The sequence below is a fragment of the Xylocopa sonorina genome, chromosome 17, assembly GCF_050948175.1.
Source record: "Xylocopa sonorina isolate GNS202 chromosome 17, iyXylSono1_principal, whole genome shotgun sequence".
Taxonomy (NCBI): Eukaryota; Metazoa; Arthropoda; class Insecta; order Hymenoptera; family Apidae; genus Xylocopa; species Xylocopa sonorina.
In genome coordinates, this window is record NC_135209.1 from 1737970 (window position 1) to 1764759 (window position 26790).

The window sequence follows — 26790 nt, forward strand, 5'->3', positions numbered from 1 at the left end:
TGAAATTAGTCAGCTTTGGTTAGTCATTTTTAGAGCGCGTTACGACTTAAGGCGATTTGAAGATAGTGACTGGAATAAGACAAGGTTTCTCGTTCTCGTCTTGGTATCGAGCGATCTGAGAATCGTGATGGAAGTAAAGTGAGGTTTCTCGTTCTCAGTTTGGTATCATGAGATTTGAACTTGGACAGCTCTGGTGCTTCGTTTTTAGAGTGCGTTACGACTTAAGGCGATTTGAGGATCGCTACTAGTATAAAACGAGGTTTCTCGTTCTCGTTTTTGCATCGTAAGATTTGAACTTGGACAGCTCTGGTGCTTCGTTTTTAGATTTTGTTTATCCAGATAAAACGAACGATGGTCACTATAAAAATCCCTTTATTTTCTACTTTACAATCCTCTATAAAAATCCCCTTATTTTCTACTCTACAATCTTCTCATTAATGTCATTCCACTTTATTTTTGATTAAAAATGGTCCTTCAATTCCCGCAGACACGATCGATTTTGTTTAGCAGAATAAAACGAACGATGGCAAGAATAAAAATCCTCGTGGACGCGCAAAGGGTTGTTCTCTCTCTTCCACGAAGAGTAATTTACCGTGACAAATCTCCTCAGCGCGGTTTCCATTCAACTGGGCCGCTGTACACCAGAAACGAATATATTTAAAGCGGCGTTGATGTACAACGATCCAGAGCAGCGGTTCTAACGCGGTTATCATCGGGTAACACGATCGTTCGGATGATAAAAAATGTATCTAACTCTTTGAGAACAAATGTAATCACTGGTTGTCACGAACACAATGCATTCAACAGGTTACCGCTGCATATTAAAAAGAGTTTATTCGCATGCTTATAAATCCACCGCCCACCCCTCTGTTTCCACCCCTTTACGGCTTAACCGTGCAAGATTTCTCTCTCGTTTGTTTCTGACGAATAAAATTGCCGATTTCTCGTCGCTTCGAAGAGGAGCATCGATGGAGAATTAAAATTGGTATTTGTTTTTAAGCTATTTTTTAATGTTGGTGTGTCGATTAAGATTGTTCGTATTGAAAATGGGTTTTCTAAATAACTAATAGCAATTCATTTTTTTCTATAATGTTTTTCATTTCTGCAAGATTTCTCTCTCGTTTGTTTCTGAGGAATGAAATTGCCGATTTCTCGTCGCTTCGAAGAGGAGCGTCGATGGAGAATTGGAATATTTGTTTTTCAGTTATTTTTATAGTTGGTATACAGGTATAGTTATTTTTATAGCGTTGGTTAAGATTGTTCGTGTTGGAAATGGGTTTTCTAAATAACTAATAGTACTTTCCAAGTAACTAATAGTTTTTCTAACTATAGGTTTTCAACTAATAGGTTTTCTAAGTAACTAATAGTAGTATAATAATGATAATACGATTTATTTTGCTATAATGTCTTTCATTTCTGGAAGATTTCACTCTCGTTTGTTTCTGAGAAATAAAATCACCAATTTCTCGTCGCTTCGAAGAGGAGCATTGATAGAAAATTGAAAAGGGTATTTGTTTGTAAGTTATTTTTATCGTTGATGTGTTGATTAAGATTATTCGTGTTGGAAATGGGTTTTCTATAATTTTTTTATAATGTTTTTCATTTCTGGAAGATTTCTCTCTCGTTTGTTTCTAACAAATAAAATTGCCGATTTCTCGTCGCGTCGAAGAGGAGCATCAATGGAGAATTGAAAAAAAGTATACGCGGAGGATTTCTAGCAATTGTTCCACCCTTGTCAATTCCACTCGAACTAATTACCAAACTTTAACACATCAAACTTAAGGATAATCGAATAGAAAATTTGCAATCGCAACACATCTTATACCTCCCCCTTGAGAAGGTATTGGGAGATGAAACTTAAAAATCCCCATACTGGATTTCTACCAATTCTTCTATTCTTATCAATTCCAAAACACATCAAACTAAAAGATAATCGAATAGAAAATTTGCAATCACAAGATTTCCTATATCTCCTCTGAGAAGATATTGGGAGATGGAACTTAAAAATTTCCCGCACAGAATTTCTAACAATTATTCTACCTTTATCGATTCTAAAACACATCAAATTAAAAGATAATCGAATAGTAAATTTGCAATCTCAGGATTTCTTCTATCTCCTCTGAGAAGATATTGGGAGATGGAACTTAAAAATTTCCCGCACAGAATTTCTAACAATTATTCTACCTTTATCGATTCTAAAACACATCAAATTAAAAGATAATCGAATAGTAAATTTGCAATCTCAAGATTTCTTCTACCTCCCCCCTAAGAAGGTATTGAAGGATGCCACCTAAAAATTACACACACAGGATTTCTAGCAATTATTCTACCCTTATAGATTCCAAACACATCAAAGTTGAAGGTAATCGAAGAGATAATTTACAATCAGTAGAATCCTTATGCCTACCCCCCTGAGTAGGTATTAGGGGATGGATCTTAAAAATTGATCACACAGGATTTCTAATAATTCTTCTACCCTTATCGATTCCACTCGAATTACTTACCAAGCTTTAACACATCAAACTTGAAAATAATCGAAGAGAAAATTTGCAATCGCAAGAATCCTTATGCCTCTCCCTAGAAAGTATTAGGAGATGGAATTTAAAAATTCCCCGCACAGGATTCCTAGCAATCATTCTACCCTTATAGATGTCACTTGAATTAATTACCAAGTTTCAAAACATCAAAATTGTAAGTAATCGAAGAGAAAATTTAGAATTGCAAGAATTCTTATGTCTCCTCTGAGAAGATATTGGGGATGGAAGTTAAAAATTCTCCGCACAGAATTTCTAGCAATTCTTCAACCCTTATCGATTACAAAACAGATCAAACTAAAAGATAATGGAATAGAAAATTCGCAATCGCAAGATTTCCTATACCTCCTCCCTAAGAAGCTATCGAAGGATGCCACCCACTAAAAAGTATGCGCGGAGGATTCTACCCTTATTAATTCCACTTGAATTAATTACCAAATTTCAATACATCAAAGTTGAAGATAGAAAAGAGAAAATTTAGAATTGTAAGAATTCTTATGCCTCCTGTCAAAAGGGAGTGGAGATGGGACCTAAAAATTACACACGAAGGATTTCTAGCAATTCTTTCACCCTTATCACTTCCATTTGAATTAATTACCAAGCTTTAATACACCAAACTTAAAGATAATAGAATACAAAATTTGCAATCACAAAATTTTTCTAGCAATTATTCTACCCTTATCGATTCCAAAACATATCAAGCTAAAAGATAATGGAATAGAAAATTCGCAATCGCAACAATTCTTCTACCTTCCCTCTAAGAAGCTATCGAAGGATGCCACCTATAAAAAATTGCACACAGAGGATTTCTAGCAATTATTCCACCCTTATCGATTCCAAAACACATCAAACTAAAAGATAATGGAATAGAAAATTCGCAATCTCAAGATTTCCTATACCTCCTCCTTAAGAAGCTATCGAAGGATGCCACCTACAAAAAATTGCACACAGAGGATTTCTAGCAATTATTCCACCCTTATCAACTCCAAACACATCAAACTAAAAGATAATGGAATAGAAAATTCGCAATCTCAAGATTTCCTATACCTCCTCCTTAAGAAGCTATCGAAGGATGCCACCTATAAAAAATTGCACACAGAGGATTTCTAGCAATTATTCCACCCTTATCGACTCCAAAACATATCAAACTAAAAGATAATGGAATAGAAAATTCGCAATCTCAAGATTTCCTATACCTCCTCCTTAAGAAGCTATCGAAGGATGCCACCTATAAAAAATTGCACACAGAGGATTTCTAGCAATTATTCCACCCTTATCGATTCCAAAACATATCAAACTAAAAGATAATGGAATAGAAAATTCGCAATCTCAAGATTTCCTATACCTCCTCCTTAAGAAGCTATCGAAGGATGCCACCTATTAAAAATTGCACACAGAGGATTTCTAGCAATTATTCCACCCTTATCAACTCCAAACACATCAAACTAAAAGATAATGGAATAGATAATTCGCAATCGCAAGAATTCTTCTACCTTCCCTCTAAGAAGCTATCGAAGGATGCCACCCACTAAAAAGTACGGCTGGAGGACACGACTTTTGATATTTCCTGGCGTTACCATTAGCCAGGCTTGGGCCTACGGTCGGCGAGGGTGGCTCAGTGGATGCGAGGAAAGCCTCAGGAAGCTCTAACTCACGTGGCAAAGGGGCAGCCCACTCCGTTCAACTCGAGCCAGCCCCTGCCATTAACATTAACCGGGCACATACAGGGTGTTTGCAATGCCATTATCGATCGACCCGGTGAAAAAAGACCAGCGAATCGAGCACTTTGTACGATACGTGCAGGAAACACCTAGTTTACATTCACGAAACCCGGCTAAATGCCGATAGACTCGTTTTCGGCCCGTATCCAGCCTGTACGAGACCAGTTCGTGATTACTGCCAACGATTTCGATCATCGTGATTCAGCCAACAGGGTTTCAAGGTTGATTGGTTTCTTCGTTTCGAGCAGACGAATAATTTGGTTCATCTCGATGAAAATATGCGAGTGAATTAATTTTGGGAGTGTTTTGAAATTGGAATATGCAATTTTGAATGGAATATTACATTTTATGTCAGAAGTTGCTTTTTTAACCCTTTCGTTACCGTTGCTTTAATATTATTGTAATACTTAAATTACTTAAAAATAAAATACTTAAATATTATTGTAATGTATGGTATGAAGTTGTTAGTAATAATTACTCGCATTAATTCATCAATACAAATAGTAACAATATTTAAAAGATGTTGATATAAATAATAATATTCTTTTTTGTTTAGATGGAGTTTTGCAGTTTGTTTTTTTAATCAAGAAACGCGGCTAAATGCTGATAGACTCTTTTTCGGCCCGTATCCAGTCTGTACGAGACCAGTTCCTGATTGCTACCAACGATTTCGATCATCCAATGTGATTCACTCAAGAGGGTTTCAAGGTTGATTGGTTTCTTCGTTTCTGTGGAGGATGAGCAGACGAATAATTTGGTTCATCTCGATGAAAATATGCGAGTGAATTAATTCTGCGAGTGTTTTGAAATTCATTTCAGTCAAAGATGAGCAGACGGATGACTTAGTTCATCTCGATGAAAATATGCGAATGAATTAATGCTGCGAGTGTTTTGAAATTGTAATATGCGATTTTGAATGGAATATTACATTTTTTGTGAGAAATTGCTTTTTTAATCCTTTCGTTACCCTTGCTCAAATATTAGTGTAATACTTAAATTACTTAAAAATAAAATCTTTAAAATACTTAAATATTATTGTAATGTATGGTATGTAGATGTTAATAATAATTACTCGCATTAAGCTAATTAAACGTATTCATTGACACACCTGTTGATTTATTTATTTTAATTAAGAAGAAATCTATCGAGATGAATTTTGTTGACGATGAAATCTCGACAGATTGAATTTTAAAAAAATTCTCATAGCCGTATACATATATATGTTTATTGACCTTGAAAACGGCTATGAGAATTATATATATAATTTTTGCTTGCATAATATGATTAGATTTAGTTTATCTTCATCAATGTTAACGACACAAATGAACAATCCAACTAATAAAATTATAAGATAATTAATCTATGCTTGAATACCAGGAATTACTGAATTTACTATTAATTAATCACTGCTCTCAAAATTTACGCACTCGCCGTGGAAACTTCCGGTAGCATACGCATCCTCAACTAATCACAAACGAATAATCAAAATAATGAAATTATAAAACAACTGATCTATATTTAAATAACAGCAATTATCAAATTTATTATTCATTAATCACTGCTCTCAAAATTTACACTCTTTTCATGGCAACTTTTAAACTACTTCCGGTACTATACGTATCTCCAACTAATCGCAAACGGACAATTGAAATAATAAAATTAGAAAAGAATAGATCTAAGCTCAAACACCAGCGCAATTATCGAATTTACTATTCATGAATCGCTGCCATCTAAATCTTAAGATTTACGTACGTTCTGTGGCAACTTCTGGTACCAACCGTACCCTCAACTAATCTCTAACGAGTAATCCAAATAATAAAATTATAAAACAATTAATCTACACTCAAACACCAGCAATTATCAAGTTTACTATCCATCAATCACTGCTCTAAAAATTTACTTTTCACAGCAACTTCTAAGCCACTTCCGGTATCATCCAAACTCTCAACTAATCACCAATGAGTAATCCAAATAATAGAATTATAAAACAACTAATCTACACTCAAACACCAGCAATTATTGAGTTTACTAAACATCAAACATTACTTTAAAAATTTACATTCCACAGCAGCATCTAAGCCACTTCCGGTACCATCTACACCCTCAACTAACTATAAACAAACAATCCAAATAACAAAATTATAAAGCAACTGATCTACACTCAAACACCAGTAATTATCTAATTTATCAAATTATCCAATTTCTTTTTAGATCTTAAAATTTACGCATTTTCCGTGGCAACTTCCGGTACCATCCGCACCCTCACCTAATTCTCAACGAGTAATCCAAATAAAAAAATTATAAAACAACCGATCTACCCTTAAACACCAGCAATTATCCAATTTAAAATCCCCCAATCACTGCTCTCAAAATTTACTTTCCACGACAACATCTAAACCACTTCTATTACCATCGACACCCTCAACAAACCATCCCTTAAATCCCTCTCCCTAAAAAAACCAACCAAAAAGACTCTGGTACCAGTTAAACCATCACTATTCGCATGAATAATCGATGAGAGCGGTTCGCGTTAAGAAGAACCGGTCCCAGAGCGCCCCACGCAAGTTTTCCATCGGCTGGAGTGTCCCCCTACGGCCGGTTCGTTTCCGGTGGAAATCATGAGCCGTGTCTGCCCCGTGGCCCGTCGTTCATGCGTGAAGCTTCCGATCGTCGGGCAAGGAACGATGTCAATCGTGCGAGAAACATTCGTGCCTTTTGTGCGCCGCGCTGCGAGTGCGTTTCCATGTCCGAGCCGCGGTGGATCCGCGCTACTTCCGGCTGCGCCGATCGTCGATCGTTTCCACGTAATCGCGCTGCGCACACGCTCCTCTCCTCGCTCCTACGTTTAATTGCGAGCATCGACTCGACTGCTGCTAATCGAGAGAGACACGACAGCCAGAATTGAAATACGTTGTAATAAAGAAGAGAGAGAGACTGAGGAGAGAGAGAGAGAGATTAAGGAGAGAGAGAGAGAGAGAGGGAGAGAAACTAAGGAGAGAGAGAGAGAGAGAGAGAGAAAGAGAGAGAAACTGAGGAGAGAGAGAGAGAGAGAGAAAGAGAGAGAAACTGAGGAGAGAGAGAGAGGAAGGGAGAGACTGAGGAGAGAGAGAGAGAGAGAGAAAGAGACTGAGGAGAGAGAGAGAGAGAGAGAAAGAGAGAGAAACTGAGGAGAGAGAGAGAGAGGAAGGGAGAGACTGAGGAGAGAGAGAGAGAGAGAGAAAGAGACTGAGGAGAGAGAGAGAGAAAGAGAGAGAGAGACTGAGGAGAGAGAGAGAGAAAGAGAGGGAGACTGAGGAGAGAGAGAAAGAGAGAGAGAGGGAGAGAGAGAGAGAGAGAGAGAGAGAGAGAGAGAGAGAGGGAAGGGGGAAGATTAATCCTTGAAGTTTTCAGGGGACTGGCTGGAAGATACGAGTCATCTCTTGCCACGGAAAGGGGTAAGTTGGTACCCTGGTGGGGCGACAATTTATGGGCCGAATCGGTTTTGAGAAATTTCGCTGGAGATTTGTGGCAGTGAGAAAGTTCCCCAGTGATTAAATAAATCGCCATGTTTATTCTTGGGGCTGGATTCGATGGGATTTGGTGGGGACGTGGTTTATGTTCGTGCTCTCGATTCGAGTTCTTCTACTGTTGTTACTGTTCGATAGTTTTTAAACGATTTTTAAACGATTTTTGAACGACTTTTGAACGATGTTTAAGTTATTGCTTTTGTAGGTTTAATAAAGTGTTGATTATTTTGTTTGCTGTGGTGTCTGGCTTGCAACCAAGTGGTACAGACCGTTACAGTAGATTATGGCGAGTCTGGTCGGACGTAGACTGTTATTTCTGTCTGGCTAATATCTTATGGATTTCTCCTTTTTTCTTAATCGTGAAAATGGTTATGTGTTGTTAGAATGTGTGGGATTCTGAATGAAATATTAAATTTATGTAAGAAGGGGATTTCCAACCCTTTTTTTAGACTTTCTTAAGGTATATTGTTTATTAGAAATTGGTTAAAATGATAGAGAAGTGTGTTTGTGTAATAGGAACTGTCATGGAAAAATTGAGAGCAAAGTTTGTAACAGAGTGTATGCAGAATTACCAATTCTTTTTACAATCCACCCCTTGCAATATAAAAAATAATTATTATTGGTATATTATTTATTAGGGATTGATTAACATGACAGAAACTTGTTTCTATATGATAAAAGAATGAAAACCAAAGTTTATAAAACGACGTATACATATCTCCCTACAATCCACTCCTTAAAATCAATCAATTAAAAAGAAATCCAACCCTTAAAACAGTAATCATCTTTAACCCTCTCATAATCTCAAACTCAACCTCTAACTCTCCAAACATACAACTCAAGAAACATTCCAAGCCCCCAAAACATTAATCACCCTCATCACCCCAATATTAACTGCACAACCATACTCTCTCAACAACTCAACTAATAAGAACGAAAATAAAAAGACACTAATCACCTCCACCACCCTAATATCGATTACACAACCATACTCATTCAACAATCCAACTAACAAGACCAAAAATAACAATAAAAATTAAAAGACACTAATCACCCCATCACCCCAATATTAACTCCACAGTCAAACTCTCTCAACAATTCAACTAACAAGAACGAAAATAAAAAAAACACTAATCACCTCAATATTGCCTATGCAACCATACTCTCTCAACAGTTCAACTAACAAAAACGAAAATAAAAAAAACACTAACCACCCTCGCCACTCCAATATTAACTCCACAACCACACAATCTCTCAACAATTCAACTAACAAAAACGAGAATAAAAAAAAAATAAAGAAATAAACACTAATCATCCCAATATTAACTCCATAACCACACAATCTCTCAACAATTCAACTAATAAAAACGAGAATAAAAAAAAAAATAAAGAAATAAACACTAATCATCCCAATATTAACTCCACAACCATACTCTCCCAACAATCCAACTAACAATAACCAAAACAAAAAGAAAACTAAAAAAACACAGATAAGAGAAACATACGTTTCGTCCAAACCACCAGCATTAAACTACCCAGGAAGCACGATGGACGATAGGGGACAATGGTCGCATCAACGGCGCTTGCCGCGCAGCATGGCGGGTAACGCGATCTCGCAAACGAGCGGGACTGGTATTATCGATGACACGCGAATTCGCGTAAATCGGGCGCAGTTAACGAATACGACGATCAGAGAGAGGATATATATCGTTATCGACGATACACGGCGTCGAATGGAGAGGCAGGTTCTGAAACAGAGAGACGCGGGGCCGTGGGCTGGCCGCCAGCAGCACCCTTTCGAAATTCTACCCAGGCCACGTGTCCGACGTGTCGCGCCCCCGTTGTTACCGCACGGCGCTCCATCAGATAATATTCGTACAGCCAGATATATCGTGGCGCACACGCACCGTGACCTTGCATAAAGATCACCAGATACCATTGATATATTAATCGAATCTATACGCCGCCCTGGGAATGTTATTAGCCGGGGGTTTCAGGCGCGTACAAATTTCTGGATATCGTTACGTTTAGTGGATTTGGTTTGCGATCGATTAGGTGCGTCGCGTGGGTGTTGCTTTTTTTTATACTTCGCACGCGTTGGTTTTTGACCCTTTAACTGTAGATGGTCAGTAGGATAATTTTTGTTAGTGTCAAAGAGTAATTATGAGTTATGCATTACATTAGCAAGTGTTTTTTTAAAATAGGAGATTGATTTGGTAGTATGGAATTTTTTAGTGTTCTACATGCCTTACTTTAAACCTTTAACTGTGATTGGTCACTAGGCTAATTTTTGTTAATATCAAAGAGTAATTATGAGTTGTAAGTGTATTTTGAAATAGAAGATTGATTTGGTAGTATGGAATTTTTTAGTGTTCTACATGCGTTACTTTAAACCTTTAACTGTGAATGGTCACTAGGCTAATTTTTGTTAATATCAAAGAGTAATTATGAGTTGTAAGTGTATTTTGAAATAGAAGATTGATTTGGTAGTATGGAATTTTTTAGTGTTCTACATGCATTATTTTAAGCCTTTAACTGTGGATGGTCATTAGGCTAATTTTTGTTAGTGTCAAAGAGTAATTATGAGATGTAAGTGTTTTTTTACAATAGAAGATTGATTTGGTAATATGGAATTTTTTAGTGTTCTACATGCCTTACTTTAAACCTTTAACTGTGAATGGTCACTAGGCTAATTTTTGTTAATATCAAAAAGCAACTATGAATTATAAGTGTCTTTTAAAATAGAAGATCGCTTTGGTGATATGAAATTTGGATGAAAATGCTTACGATCGACTGTGATTAAAACCGTAAATGGTTACTAGACTAATTTTTGTTAATATCAAAGAGTAATTGTGAGTTGTAAGTGGCTTTCAAAATAGAAGATCGCTTTGGTAATATGAAATTTTTTAATGTTCCATACACGTATTATAATTAATTGTAAATATTATCTTAACCCTTTAACCGTAGATGGTTACTAGGCTAATTTTTGCTAATATCAAAGAGCAAAGATGAATTATAAATGGCTGTTAAAATAGAATATCGCTTTGGTGATGTGAAATTTGGATGAAAATGCTTACGATCGACTTTAATTAAAGTACCAACGATTGAAGGGTTGATATGGAGTCAAGGATTTTAGTGCAATCAAAGCGTAAGAGGTTTACGCTACTTTCTAGAGTGTGACTCGATATTAAATAAAAATATATATAATTTAATATATAGAAATATATATTAAATAATAGACATAAGTTCCGTGAATATAAATTACAACAACCCTCTCGCTACCAGGGTCTCAGCAGAAAAGCCATCATCGCCAGATAAATAATGTTCTGTATCTACTTTATTATTTTATAACGTAATCCAATCTGTGTGTAGTAAAATTTGGTGCAAATAATTACTATAAACTGAACTTGTCACACATTTGTGCATTGAGCTTGAAAAAAGAGACTTAAGGCGTTAGATATATGTAACAGTGGTAGTAAAAGATCGGAACTGTGCTTTGTAATAAATTTCAAACAATGATAAATTAACAATGAGAAACTGTTCTTTGACATAAATTCCAAGTAAAACGTTTAATCGTTGGCAACAAAATGGAAAAGTAATTCGAAGCGCAGATGGTTAAATTATTACATGAGAGTGCCCATTACAGTACAATCGAAAGCTCGATCGTCGTAACTTTGAAACAATGCTAAAAACTCGGGACCATTAACGATACACGACAAACCGTGTACTTTGCGTTTCACAAGCAACAATTTACATCGTGTATCGTTCGAAAACTTCTGCGAACCAAATTATGTAAAACGCTACTAAAATATCGTTTAAAAATCTTTTTCTACCTCCTCGATTTTTATGAAGGGGATGAACTTCGTTGAGTCGTTGACTTCCATCACAAATTTGCAGTTGTTTACCTTTTTCAGATCGAAATTCACCCTTATTTGGACTTCGAGGATCGTCCTTCATATTAAAAGTATCCTGCCTCTAGAAATCTGGTACCAATCAAGCATCGATTAATTACAAATATGTCTTTATTTCCTGTTCACTCATCACACCAATAACAAGCAATAAAAAAACCAAAGAACTTAACAAAAATACTCAACCACAAGAAGAGCAACCTCCAAACACAAAAAAAACACGCCAACAACCCAAATCTCAACAAGATCGCTGAAAACCCAGAAACTAAGAAAAGAGAAAAAAAACCTAGAGGAAGTACACGCGGAACCCTCTTAGAGAAAGAGGGAGGGTTACTTATCACACCAATAACAACCAATGAAAAAATCCAAAAAACTTCCAAAATACTCAACCCCAAGAAGAAGAACCTCGAAACCCAAAAAAAAAACCCTCGAACAACCCAAATCTTCTTAACGACAACGCTAAAAACCCAGAAACGAAGAACTAAGAAAAGAGAAAAAATTGCTGTCACTTATCACCCCAACAACAATCACTAGAAAACCCCAGAGAGCCTCAAAACCAAAATACTCAACCCCAAGAAGAAACTCGAAACCCAAAAAAACTCACGAAGAACCCAAATCTCCTCAACAAGAACGCTAAAACCGCGAAAAGAAGAAAAAACCCCAAGAGAGGGTACACACGAGACCCTCTTAGGAAGGGGTGCAAAGGGCAAAAAACACCAATAACAACCAATAGAAAAACCCAAAGAACCTCAAAACCAAAATACTCAACCCCAAGAAGACTCTCCAAACCCAAAAAAGCCCACGAACAACCCAAATCTCCTCAACAAGAACGCTAAAACCGCGAAAAGAAGAAAGAAACTGCGAAAAGAAGAAAAAACCCCAAGAGAGGGTACACACGAGACCCTCTTAGGAAGGGGTGCAAAGGGCAAAAAACACCAATAACAACCAATAGAAAAACCCAAAGAACCTGAAAACCAAAATACTCAACCCCAAGAAGACTCTCCAAACCCAAAAAAGCCCACGAACAACCCAAATCTCCTCAACAAGAACGCTAAAACCGCGAAAAGAAGAAAAAACCCCAAGAGAGGGTACACACGAGACCCTCTTAGGAAAGGGTGGAAAGGGCAAAAAACACCAATAACAACCAATAGAAAAACCCAAAGAACCTAAAAACCAAAATACTCAACCCCAAGAAGGCTCTCCAAACCCAAAAAAGCCCACGAACAACCCAAATCTCCTCAACAAGAACGCTAAAACCGCGAAAAGAAGAAAGAAACTACGAAAAGCAGAAAAAAAACCCAAGAGGGGGTACACGCGAGACCCTCTTAGGAAGGGGTGGAAAGGGCAAAAAACACCAATAACAACCAATAGAAAAATCCAAAGAACCTCAAAACCAAAATACTCAACCCCAAGAAGACTCTCCAAACCCAAAAAAGCCCACGAACAACCCAAATCTCCTCAAGAAGAACGCTAAAACCGCGAAAAGAAGGAAGAAACTACAAAAAGCAGAAAAAACCCAAGAGAGGGTACACGCGAGACCCTCTCACGAAGGGATGAAGAGGGTCGAACGAACGAACGAACGAGCGAAAAAGTGAAAACCGTGGCGAGGATAAGCGCGAGCGGCGAGGGTTGATACGCGAGTAGGCAGAGACGCTTCGTCGGGGGTGAGCAGTGTCAGACAGAGAGGGAAAGGGCACGCAGGAAGGGAGAGGAAAGATCCACCCTGGTGGATGATCCCGCCTCTAAGGAGCCGGTTCATGCCAGTAGCCCGGCGCTGGGGTTAGCAACCAACCCTCCTACCTCCGCCGCCGCCATCTCCACCCTTCTCGGTTAAGCGTCCCGGCGCAGGCTCCGATACACAGCCAATCGTCGGACCGCGACTGATAACGACGCTGCCAAATGTGCGTCCGTCGCATCGCGGCCGAGTTCGCCACGGTGGTCCACGCGTGCCTCTCGCAGCCTCGTTGCATCCCCCGCGGTTCCAATCCTGCTGGACAACACCTGCCGCGTCCTGGAAGCCTCGTTTAATCCCTGTTCGGACCAACCAGACTCTGTTTTCTCGTTTGTTTATCCGTCACCACTTGGATTAATCGTGGTGGCACATTTCTCGAGGCATTTTTCAGTTTTTCGAAGGGGGTTGTTTAAAGTGGAGCTCACGCGGAGTTGTTTCGTGGATGTGAAAGGGTGAAGGGACCTGGTGAGGAACGAACTGGATCTGACAGTGCTGGATAAGGATACAGGACCCCCGCATTGACGGTGAGTTTGTTGGTTTGCAAGGGTTTGCAGGGAGTTTTGTAAGAGGCGATGGTGGGATTGGTGGAAGTTTGATGTTGAAGAGTGAATGTGTGTCTCGAGGGAGATTCTGAGGTGAAGAGTTGAGATCGCGAGGAGGTAGGCGGAGATTGTTGCGTGGAAGAGTTTCGAGTGAAGTTGATTAATTGGAGAACGGTGACTCTGTGGTTACGCTGAGAATGGTATTCTAATTTCTTCGACGAAGACTCCTTGTAATATCGAAAATTCAACTGGGATTGTTTTGTTGTTTAATTTGTTCGCGCTCTGTGTGAATATGAATAGAAGAGAACTTTTTGTTTTGGTCATCGATTTTTAGTGATCGTAATGAACCCTTAAATGCATAGAGAGAATATAGTAACATTAAATTTATGTTGTAAGGAATTGAACAAAAATTATTTAAAACATCAGTCTTGTAAGTATTTAAAATTAAATTGCTCTGAAAATTATATTGATGTTGCAAGAAATCGAAGATAAATAATTAAAACACCAATGTTAACTATTAAGTATTTAAAATTGAGTTACTCTGAAAATTATATCGATGTTGCAAGAAAACGAAGAAAAATAATTTAAAACAACAATCTTAGTTGTTAACTATTTAAAATGAAATTACTCTGAAAATTATATTGATATTGCAACAAAACGAAGAAAAATAGTTTAAATCACCAATCTCAACTATTAACTATTTAAAATCACATTACTCTGAAAATTATATTAATATTGCAAGAAATCGAAGAAAAATAGTTTAAAGCACCAATCTCAACTATTAACTATTTAAATTCAAATTACTCTGAAAATTACATGGATATTGCAAGGAATCGAAGATAAATAATTTAAAACACCAATCTTAACTATTAACTATTTAAATTCAAATTACTCAGAAAATTATATGGATCTTGCAAGAAATCGAAGATAAATAATTTAAAATCCCAATCTTAACTATTAACTATTTAAAATCAAATTACTCTGAAAATTATACTGATGTGGCCAGAAATCAAAGAAAAATAATTATTTCAAACACCAATCTTACAACTATTAAAAATCAAATCATTCTGAAAATTATATCAACGCACTACCAATACAATAAAAATTACATTCATAGTTCTCAAACTTATATACAGCATATATAGTGCACATAAAGTATAATAAAAGGCAACATATTCCAAAAACTACTTCTCAAACGTATATACAGCATATGCAGTGCACATAAAGTACAATAAAAAGCAAGATATTTCAAAAAATAGCTAATTCAAGCATTTAATGGTTAATAATAATCAACACAGCGATCTTGGTAGCCTCGCAACACTTGCAACAGTGTAACCACTGTTCTACAATTACCAGCCCCTGAAACGTACATTAAATATCGCTCGCGAACCAACTACGATGATTTAGAGGCGTGTACCGACGTAGAAACTATCCGAACATTGATTCCGCAATGGCCGCGTTTCCGATAACCGCAGAGAGTAAAAACTGCCACGGTTATTCCAGCCATTTCTTTCGCACGTGGGCCCGCGGTTCACCGTTGTGTACACCCTCGCGAGCTCACCTGCACGCGCGCGTATCTTCGCTGCTAAATTACCTGCTGGGCGTTCGCAATTTTTCCACCCATCTCGCCAAGCGTTCCCGCCGTTTTGCGCGGTTGTTATTCATTTTCCTTTTTTTTTTTATTCGTTCAACGCCTCGTAAATCCTACGCCCTCCTCCTCTCATCCTGTTCCTCGCGTTCGTTTCATCCCTGCGTCGCGCGCGTCCAACGTGATCGAGACTTCTCGAATCCATTTTCCACGTCTGCTTCTTTCTCTGTCTCTCTTTGTTTCTTTTTTTTTTTTTTTTTTGTTTTTACCACCTCCTGGTTTATCTTTTTGCCAGCCACTTCGCAGGATGCGAGGCTCGCGTTCTTGTTCCGCGCGGAATGTATTCCAGCGCTGATCGTTCGCCTTTATTTTGGTCGTTAGAGGATTCCTGTTTTTAGAGGTGGGATACGCACAGGTAATATCCGTGTTTCGTGCGCCGTCTTGCTTTTATCATCGATGAACTTTGTCGTGCGTTTTAAGTCCGCGGATCACGACCACGAGCGCCGTTCCGGTTTTTCTAGACGAGCACTAGTATTACTGCCTCCTCAGCGTTTGAAAAAGTCCCTGCGCCTTGGTTGGGTTCGATAATTTGCATATTGGAAGAGTCGAGGTATCGTATTCTTCCGTGTGGTTAGAGATATTAATTGAAACCCGCTGCTATAACTTTGTGACGTCCCTCGAAGTTGTGCTTGATAATAGTCATTCGATGCTCCTCGATCCTAGTGATTATGTGTAATATAATTAATTTCGAAGCACGGAGGGTTTGGTAAAAAATTATTTAATTTCAGCTTGAAGTATCGCGAGAGTTTCAGAGTGTTCACACTTTTATTTGGCACAGAGAACTAGTTCGTTTTAATAAATATTGAATTATTTTATTTGTTATATTTTATGAATTTTATTCGAGAGTCATTCTACGAAAAAGGATTCAGCTGCAAGAAATATAAAATGAGGTAGACCCTTTTACCAAAAGTATTCTAATTTTCTCTTTCTACAATTCAATCCAAAAAAATTGCACAGAACAGCTGAAACTTAAAAAAGAAGTACACAGTTATACCAAGACACCCCAGAGAAAAATGATCGTCCACACACGCGTCCATCTCTCGTCAAATCTCCAACTATAAAGTCATCCAAACTTTCTGCAGACTAAAACAAATAAACTCAAATTTTACTAAAACAAATTTTACAAATAAACTCTAATTTTCTTCTTCTACAATTCAATCTAAAGAAATTGCATAGAACAGCTGAAACTCTAAAAAAGCAATACAACTACACCAAGACACCCCAGAGAAAAATGATTATTCACAAACGTGTCTATCTCTCCGCAAACCCCTAAATTTTACCAAAAAATTCTAATTTCATCTTTTTACAATTCAATCTAAATGAATTCCACAGCACAACTTCAACCCTAAAAAAACAACACAGCTACACCAAGAAACCCCAGAGAAAAATTACTATCCACAAACGTGTCCATCTCTCGTCAAACCCCCAAATTTTACCAAAAAATTCTAATTTCATCTTTCTCCAATTCAATCCAAAGAAATTGCACAGAGCAACTTCAACCCTAAAAAATAAAACACAGCTACACCAAGAAACCCCAGAGAAAAATTACTATCCACAAACGTGACCATCTCTCATCGAATCCCTAACTACAAAGCCGTCCAAACTCTCTGCAGAGTAAAACAACCAAACTCAAATTTTACCAACACAATTCTAATTTCCCCCTTCTACAATTCAATCCAAAGAAATTGCACAGAGCAACTTCAACCCCAGCTACACTAAGAAACCCCAGAGAGAAATGACTACTCACAAACGTGTCCATCTCTCGTCAAACCCCCAAATTTTACCAAAACAATTCTAATTTCCTCCTTCTCCAATGCAATCTAAATGAATTCCACAGCATAGCTGAAACTCTAAAAAAGACACAGTTGCACCAAGACACCCCATAGAATTGTGGAAATCTCCATCCACAAATCTCTCATCGAATCCTCCTCAAACCAGAACCCAGCGATCCGCCATGAAATCGAAGAAGAGAACTCAGCAAAGGTGGACTCGAGTATCAGTCCTCTCCCTCTTTCTTATCGAGTGTACGCGCGGTCGCGTCGTCCGCGATGCGGCGCATTTAAATAGTGTGTGTAGGTACACGGTCGCCAGAGAGACAGAGAGAGAGAGGGAGAGAGAGAGAGAGAGAGAGAGAAAGAGAATTTAGACGAGGTAGGCAGAGGGGTTTCCGGCGAGCGTTAACAGAGTAACAGAGTGATGTAATGAGGCCCGGAAGCAGGCAATTTGCTGGCCGCGGCGGCCGCAGTTGCGCGAGACAACCTGCCCGGAGTACCTTCTTCTTGATATCGGGTCCAGCCACTTCGCCAGCCGATATCAGACGATCCGTTGACGCGACGGATCGGGCCAGGCCTCGCGCACGTCCAATCGTCGACAGAGCCAATCCAAATCGATCGATCCGCCCTTCAACCTCGTCGCCAACTGCACACGCTTAGACGTACGAGAAGAAACTGCTGATTACGACCTGAGGAACTGACTCCCTGCTCGAGGTATCTGCCTGACAACTGTACGACTTAATACTGGAGATAAAACAGATTCGAACGTGAACAGTACGACTAATGCTTACTTCAATCGAGGAGAGAGGATATTAATGCCATCTTCGAGGAAGATTCGATGGTCCATGATCGAGGATCCAGAGATCTTCTTCATCAGCGGAGGATCTTCGATTGAACTGCATTAAGTTCAATGTCGTCCCTTGAGAGCATTGCCAGAGAAGGTATTACAGTTTCAGAGCAGCAGTTTAGTCGGAGGAAGACTAATAACGGAAGGATGGTGTCGAAGAGGAACTGAAAGCAGGCTCGCTGGTACTCGAATTGGTATTTAACTGCAGCAACTGACTGGCCCACGGAAATCGTGCGCTAAAGAGAGACGCGTCGTGATTATGTGACAGTTTTGTGAACGTGATTAAATTGACCTCGATAGATCGTGGACTAGACGACTCGTTTTCGAGCCGTTTTCCCAGGTTACCATCGAATGTCAGCCGCGTATCAGCGGCCACGACTCACCTTCGTCGAACGTGGCGACGATGCCCCGCACAGATCCACGACGATAACCGTGGATATCGTTTCTCGAGGAGCAATTTCGTCTCGCGCCACTTCCATCGAAAAGACGATCGATGGTCAGCGTGTACGCCGCGCAGCTCGCATTTTATCGTGGACATCGTCGCAGCGGCAGCACCAGGTAAAAACTAGCTGTCCATTCTTCCACTGGTCATTGTTCGTTTCCTGTTTGGTCGAGCGATTCGCGTAACTCGCGGGAGATGGCGGCGGATCTCGCGAGTGCACGCGTTCGAGAGGATCGAGGGAGGTGTAGATGGGGTTCGAGAGAAGAAACAGTCTTCTACCACGGTATACAGTAGCGAAACTCTCTGTCGGCACCTTTGATGTCGGTGTACCACAAAATTGAGTGCGCATGCGCGACAGAAGAATCCAAATCGCAGTGCCACCTGGATTTCAATCTCACTTGCATTCTTTTACTCTCCATCTGGCCAACTTATTTTTACGTTTAGTTAATCAAAATCTAATAAAAATGATAAATGTATTATTTCTGATACACTGAAAAACAAGGAACGAAAGCAGAAATCGAAAAAATATAAAATACACATGTTACCACAGCGCGACAGAAGAATCCAAATCGCAGTGCCACCTGGATTTCAATCTCACTTGCATTCTTTTACTCTCCATCTGGCCAACTTATTTTTACGTTTAGTTAATCAAAATTTAATAAAAATGATAAATGTATTATTTCTGATACACTGAAAGACAAGGAAAGAAAGCAGAAATCGAAAAAATATAAAATACACATGTTACCACAGTATACAGTAGCGAAACTCTCTGTCGGCACCTTTGATGTCGATGTACCACAAAATTGAGTGCGCATGCGTGACAGAAGAATCCAAATCGCAGTGCCACCTGGATTTCAATCTCACTTGCATTCTTTTACTCTCCATCTGGCCAACTTATTTTTACGTTTAGTTAATCAAAATTTAATAATACACTGAAAAACAAGGAAAGAAAGCAGAAATCGAAAAAATATAAAATACACGTGTTACTACGACTATAAAAAATGTGAGAACATAAATATTATACAAGATAGAGAAGAGAAAATATAACGAAAAATTCTTCAATTCTTATAGCCCCTTCTGCATATGTAATGCTACAACAAAAACTATGTATTACAGAAAATTGCAAAACAATACAAAATATTTATATAAATTAACAATTCCCTTAAATCATTTATCAAAATACATTTAGAAATTAACAATTATTTTGAATTGATTCTTTCTTGCTTTCTTTCCTTTTTCTCCTAAAATCTTCGAAATAGTTCGAACGTGCTTCAACGCTTTCAAGCAGCTTTCAACAGATATTGAATTCCCTCGAAATTCAGCTTCAGGTTTGGTTAGATATTCAATCGTCTTTTTGTTTGCTAAAAAAGAGAGAGAGAAAAAAAAACTAAAGAGCAAGTGAGGCGGAAGTTCAGATGGCACTGCGATTCGGAGCTTTGTTTCGCGCATGCGCATTAAATTTTGTAACACATAAAATCGTGCCAGTTGCGCTACTGTGCTTCTACGATGAAAGATCGAGGCGACGAGTCGATTGTTTTCGCGAGACGACTTTTGAACGAGGGATACGTCGATGTCTCTTTGGATTCGTGGCGACGCGCCATGCAAATTTCGCGCCTATCGCACTTGGAATTCCGATTGGACGCGATAAGCTGGCGAGTTGCTCGATAAAATGTAGATCGGTTGGGAGACACGGGCCGTCTGTTCGTCTCGAAATTAACGGCAGATCGATTACGAGCTCCCTGCTCGTTACCTGCACGTTAGCCTGACTCCAGTTAGCTCCTCGTTCGCGGTTATCTCAACTGCCAGTTACTGAGATCCTCTGGGACCGATCCTACCAGATTTCTGAGTTTATCTACGCCGTTTTACCTGGCTGATACTCGCGACTTGTTTTCCTATTAGTTCAGAAATTCGCATCGTTTGGAATTGTATCATATTTTTATTGCATTTGGGATTTCTCTTTCTTCATCTTATCTATCTTATTCATCTGATTAGTTCAGAAATTTGCATCGTTTGGAATTGCATCATATTTTTATTACACTTGGAATTTCTCTTTCTTCGTCTTATACGTATCAATATATGTATATGCCATCATATTTACTCTAATTTATATAGTAATATATATATATTCTATTATATTTAGCCTAATGTATACAATAATATATATACTATCATATTTACTGTTATATATGTAAATATATAAATCAAGTCAATATATATATATTCAGTAATATATATATTCTATTATATTTAGTCTAATATATACAGTAATATATATATACTATCATATTTATTCTTATATATGTAAATATATAAATCAAGTCAAATATTTAGTCTTGTATACATATATGTGAAAAAGTATCAAATGTTCAATTTCATTGTACTAATAAATGTACCATTGTGATTAGTTTTAGATATATATAAAGTGTAATAATATATAAGAGTAAGAAAGAGGAATTTTGAGATGTGATAAAAATGTTGCATAATTCAAACTAAGGGAAATATATAATATTATTCTATTATATAATTAAGAATGTTGTATAATTGAAAATAATGTAAATTTTTGAACTTATGAAAAAACTAACTGTATGTATCTGCAAGTTAACGCCTCCCTAAGACTAAATATAATGGTATACAAATAAGACTTAAAAAATGAGGAATTTTAAAATAGATATCTTTGTTCTTCTGATTTTAATAGAAAGTGGAGATATTCAAACGTAAAATTCACATTAATCGTTGAACAACGAGAGCAATTAAATTAATTCTCACTTTTGCCCAAAATGCAGATGGTGTGTATATATATAAGACTACATAGCATACAAATAAGATTAAAAAGAGGAATGAAGAATTTAAAAATACATATCTCTGTTTTTCTGATTTTAATAGAAAGTGAAGAGATATTCAAACGTAAAATTCACGTTAATCGTCGAACGACAAGAGCAATTAATTCTCACTTTTGCCCAAAATGCAGATAAGAGAGCACAACGTTCCACAAGTACGGTGATGAAGAAGGAAACGGATGGTTAGAACAATGGATTATCGTTTTAGGATAACGTCGCGGAAAAGTACGTTTCTGAATGGATCAGGTCGCGCTGATTGATTGATTGATCGCGATATTGTTTAGACACGGAACGTCATCGCGGTGTCACGATAGAGGATAATCGGTAATGGACAGATCGGCGATACAGGATTTAGGTAATGATGTGCGTAATCCGCTAATGGATCCCTTTCTTGTCGCTGTGAGCTAACAACGAGCCAGGATGATTATCGCGAGGCGAGATTACGCTTCGTCAGAAGAAGACGACGTCCCTTTATTTAACATTCGATCAAAACGAGAGATTGACGATTGTATTTCGTTGAAAAAAAATTAATTAAAGCGTCAAGTTGAATCGAGATCGAGGAAGCTACGAAATATTATGTTGATACAAAAGGAATGTTGGTTTTTATGTGGTTGAATTTTATCTTTGAAATTTTAATAAATTTTAAAATAAACATCTTCAACTCTAAAAGCTTCAAAGCTCAGGGCTTCAACTCTCAAAGCTTCAGATTTCAGAGCTGAAAACTTCAGATCTCAAAGCTTTAACTCTCGAAGCTTCAACTCTCGAAGCTTCAACTTTCAAAGCTTCAACTCTCAAAGCTTCATCTCTCAAACCTTCAACTCCCAAACCTTCAACTCTCAAACCTTCAACTCTCAAACCTTCAACTCTCAAACCTTCAACTTTTAAAGCTTCAAAGCTGAAAACCTCAGATCTAAGAGCTTCAACTCTTAAAGCTTCAAAGTTCAAGGCTACAACTTTCAAAGCTTCAAATCTCAGAGCTTCAGAGCTGAAAACTTCAGATCTCAAAGCTTTAACTCTCAAAGTTTCAACTCTCATAGCTTGTAAGCTCAAAACTACAACTCTCAAAGCTTGTAAACTCAAAACTACAACTCTCAAAACTTGTAAACTATGCTTGAAAAACCAAGACGATGTCTACAACGCCTTGAATCTCGTTGACAACATTCTACTGATTCTAATGATTCTTATTTTGTTTAAGAAAATTGATTAGAAAAAAGAGTTATGGTCGTTTAAAAGTGAAGGTTCAAAACCAACATCTCTATTGCACCAACCTAATATAAATGAAACAACATTCATTTTTCGTCGTACCAAGTTGAGAACTTTAACTTGCGCCGTTTAATTAAAGAGCATTCGAATTATATTTTATTCGATGGCTTTTTAAACGTTTCTTTGCGCAGCATCTGTTTTAATTACGTTTCTTGCGCAAAAAGACTGGGTTTTCCTAATGAAACTGCTGGTCCGCTTATTAGCAAGGAACTTTCTTGCGCACATGCTCGTTCGATGTAATTCGATCGTGACTTTACCGGATGCTTCGAGGGTCCTTTAACGATCCTTAACGACACCAGCTATCGTAATACGCGAGTGCAGTCGAGAGACGCAGTTGCGAGTGCTTTTAGTTTGTGTTCACGCTGTTGCTTGCGAATTCTGTCCTTTCCTTTTTGATTCGTCGTTAAATCTTAGTTACTTAAATAATTTTAGTTACTTATTTCAGTGATGATTCACTTTGGTTAATATTGCAATCCTCTTTCGCTAATTTTCTGGAGAAATAAAATATCGCAAACAAATTACAAATTATAATATTTGTTGATTACTTCAGCAAAGATTCGTTTGGACTGATTATTGCAATTCTCTTTCACTAATTTTCTGTAGAAATAAAATATCCCGAACAAATTACAAATTATAATATTTGTTACTTATTTCAGTGATGATTCACTTTGGTTAATATTGCAATTCTTTTTCGCTAATTTTCTGTAGAAATGAAATATCGCAAACAAATTACAAATTATAATATTTGTTGATTATTTCAGTGAAGATTCACTTTGGTTAATATTATTATTCTCTTTTGCTAATTTTCTGTAGAAATAAAATATCGCAAACAAATTACAAATTATAATATTTGTTAATTATTTCAGTGAAGATTCACTTTGATTAATATTACAATTCTCTTCCGTTAATTTTCTGTAGAAATGAAATATCGCAAACAAATTACAAATTATAATATTTGTTGATTATTTCAACAAAGATTTATTTCGACTAATATTGCAATTCACTTTCACTAATTTTGCAATACAATTTCAATTTGTATTATTTATATTATTTTCTGCGGAAATAATCAATGTCTAATATTTTAATTTCTTTTTAAATTTTCATGGTCTTTGAAAAATCAGAATTTCTGTCTCTTTGTTTAATAAACTAAAGCACCACTTCTAAAACAACTTGTATCATTCTTCTAACACATTTTTAATACATATACGTATTTTTCTTTTCGCTACGATTTCTATAAAATTTTGTCTTCGTCTCATTTGATTTTTATGAAATTTCTATGGAATTAATTAATGTCTCCACAAAAGGCATATAAAAAATTAATATACCTAGAGTTGTATAATTTTATATGGGATGCAATCATTAACCCTTTAACTATGGTTACTTTTAGCGCAGGCTAAAGAAAAAAACAAAAAGGAAAATATTTCGCTAAAATCAAATCGTAATACTAAACAATATAATTCTAATTATTTTATAAATTGCAAAAAGCGTGCAAAGTAAGAAAGCATCGCATGATAAAGTGTAAGCGTGCAAGTTTTTATTACAGAAAAAATTCATACTAAAACTAAGTTACAGAAACTCTGTTACCCTGTTCCTCCTCAAAACTAAACTTTTATCTTATACTAGAATAAGAAGAGAAGAAAAAATATAAATATAAACGCAAGTTTTTATTACAGAAACCAAAAATCTAAAAATGTATACTAAGACTAAGTTACAGAAACTCTGTTACCCTCTTCTTCCTCAAAACTAAACTTTTATCTTATACTAGAACAAAAATAGGATGAAAAATAAAAGCATGTCGACCAACAAAATGAAAATAAACACACAAAGATTTTAATCTCATATTATTGAAGGAATATCCTACTTAAAAAAGATTCTCTTCACTGCATTAATTTCATTTTTATTTCAGTGGCATAATAATCGATAGCCACTGTTTAATATTAGCAAAAATTTAATATCTTACTTGTAATCACGTCTTGAGCTTCAATTTTAGTGTTTCTGAGCTGCAATCACAGTTAAAGGGTTGTGGAGGGTGTGAGAGCACTAAAAAAAAACAAATATTTTTTAATAATTTTAGTAGTCACAGTTAAAGGGTTGCAGAGCACTAAAAAAACGAATATTGTTGGATGATCTTAGTAGTTACAGTTAAAGGGTTGCAGAGGGTGTGCGAGCACTGAAAAAACAAACATTGTTGGATGACTCTAGTAGCCACAGTTAAAGGGTTGCAGAGCACTAAAAAAACGAATATTTTTGGAAGATTTTAGTAGTAAAAGTTAAAGGTTTGCAGAGCATTAAAAAAACCAACATTGTTGTGAATGATTTTGGTAATCACAGTTAAAGTGTTGAAGATGGTGTATGAGCATTAAAAAACGAATAAACGAATCTTTCGCATGATTTCAGTAGTTATAAATAAAGGGTTGCAGAGACTGTGCAAGCACTAAAAAAACGAATATTGTTGGACGATTTTAGTAGTCACTTAATTGATTCAATTCACTATAATTAAAGGGTTGCAGAGCACTAAAAAAACAAATATTGTTGTCCCAGTTAAAGGATTGCGTATCACTAAAAAAAGAACATTCTCAGACAATTTTAGCAATCGACGATTATCGTGATCAGCGAGATAAAAGGGTGACATTTTCCAGGGGCTCTTTGGTGATGTACGACAGCGCTAGCTGTTCGTACGCAGGTGCGCTCGAATTAAAGGGAGCCTCCGGGGCTGGAGCGGCAGCCGCGGCCGCTGGCGTAACCGCGGCCAGCGTCAAGCAAGAGAATTGGCCGTACCGCGGTCTGACCTGCGGTAGCACCTTCCAAAGGCTCAAGGAGAGCGTCGACAAGGCGAAACAGGCGCTCGCTGACCGCGGCGGATACCTCTCGGGGGCTTTCTCGCCGCCGCCACGTGCCAATCCATCCGCCATTTCGCCAACCGCCTCCATCACCGGTGAGTCCTCCAGAAAGAACCTTAAATACCATACAATTTCCCTTGGTGTACTCTATTTTGAATATCGCGTGTGTGTATTTGACTGAGAAAGATTTTTTTGCAATACCTATAAACAAATTTCTGTAGTCTCTATCGTTCAGTCGCTTCTGTAATTTTTGTAAGTCGATGTTTTCTAGCTGAGCGCTTGGACATGGAATTTGTACATCTTCATGCTTCGAGGAATTCTAGGATTTGGAGTTTAGAAAGTTGTGTTTTTGTCGAAGTCAATATTTTGTAGCTAAATACTTTGATGTGGAATTTATACAACTTTCTATTTTGAAGAGTTCTAATTTTCGAATTTAGAATGTTGTGTCTTTGTCTAAATCAATATTTCTGAGTTGAACGCTTCGACGTGGAATTTGTACATCTTCATGGTTCGAAGAATTCTAATTTTCGAATTTAGAACGTTGTGTTCTTGTCTGAGACAATATTATTTAGCTGAATGCTTCGACGTGGAATTTATACACCTTCCTGCTTTAAGGAATTCTAATTTTCGAATTTAGAACGTTGTGTCTTCGTCTAAGACAATATTTTGTAGCTAAATGCTTCGATGTGGAATTTATACAACTTTCTACTTTGAAGAATTCTAATTTTCGAATTTAGAATGTTGTGTCTTTGTTTAAATCAATATTTCTGAGCTAAATGCTTCGACGTGGAATTTGTACACCTTGCCTCGAGAAATCCTAATTCTTGAATTTAAAACGTTGTGCCTTTGTCTAAGTCACTATTTTGTTGCTAAATGCTTCGATATGGAATTTATACAACTTTCTACTTTGAAGAATTCTAATTGGCAAATTTAGAACGTTATGTCTTTGTCTAAGTCAATATTTTCTATCTAAATGCTTCGACGTGGAATTTACATACCTTTCTACTTCAAAGAATTCCAATTCTCAAATACTGAAGGTTACGTCTTCGCTCAAACCTCGTTAGCTCGCTTCAGCCGCAGCAAGAATAGTAATTAAAAATTATTCGAGCCTTTATCCAACGTTACTCTTCATTAACGCGTACAAAGTAGGAACAGCAAAGAGGCCAAGAGTTCAGCAGGAAGCAGATACCATGTACGA

At 37.2% G+C, this 26790-nt stretch overlaps 2 protein-coding genes across 4 annotated transcripts in view; one reads left to right on the top strand and one right to left on the bottom strand.

Annotated features, from left to right (window-relative positions):
- Positions 1-26790, bottom strand: part of LOC143431260 (uncharacterized) — a 118505-nt gene that overhangs the window by 54805 nt on the left and 36910 nt on the right. The window lies entirely within an intron of this gene.
- Ets65a (DNA-binding protein D-ETS-3) overlaps positions 13875-26790 on the top strand; it is a 79738-nt gene continuing 66822 nt past the window's right edge. For 2 of the 3 annotated variants that reach the window (XM_076907852.1, XM_076907851.1), the window contains exons 1-2: positions 18664-18762; positions 25389-25687. In XM_076907852.1, coding sequence (XP_076763967.1) covers positions 18704-18762; positions 25389-25687 — 358 coding nt within the window. In that variant the 5' untranslated portion in view covers positions 18664-18703. Of the gene's footprint in view, positions 13926-18663; positions 18763-25388; positions 25688-26790 lie in introns of those variants that run through there. The other variant, XM_076907853.1, reaches the window with a different exon arrangement.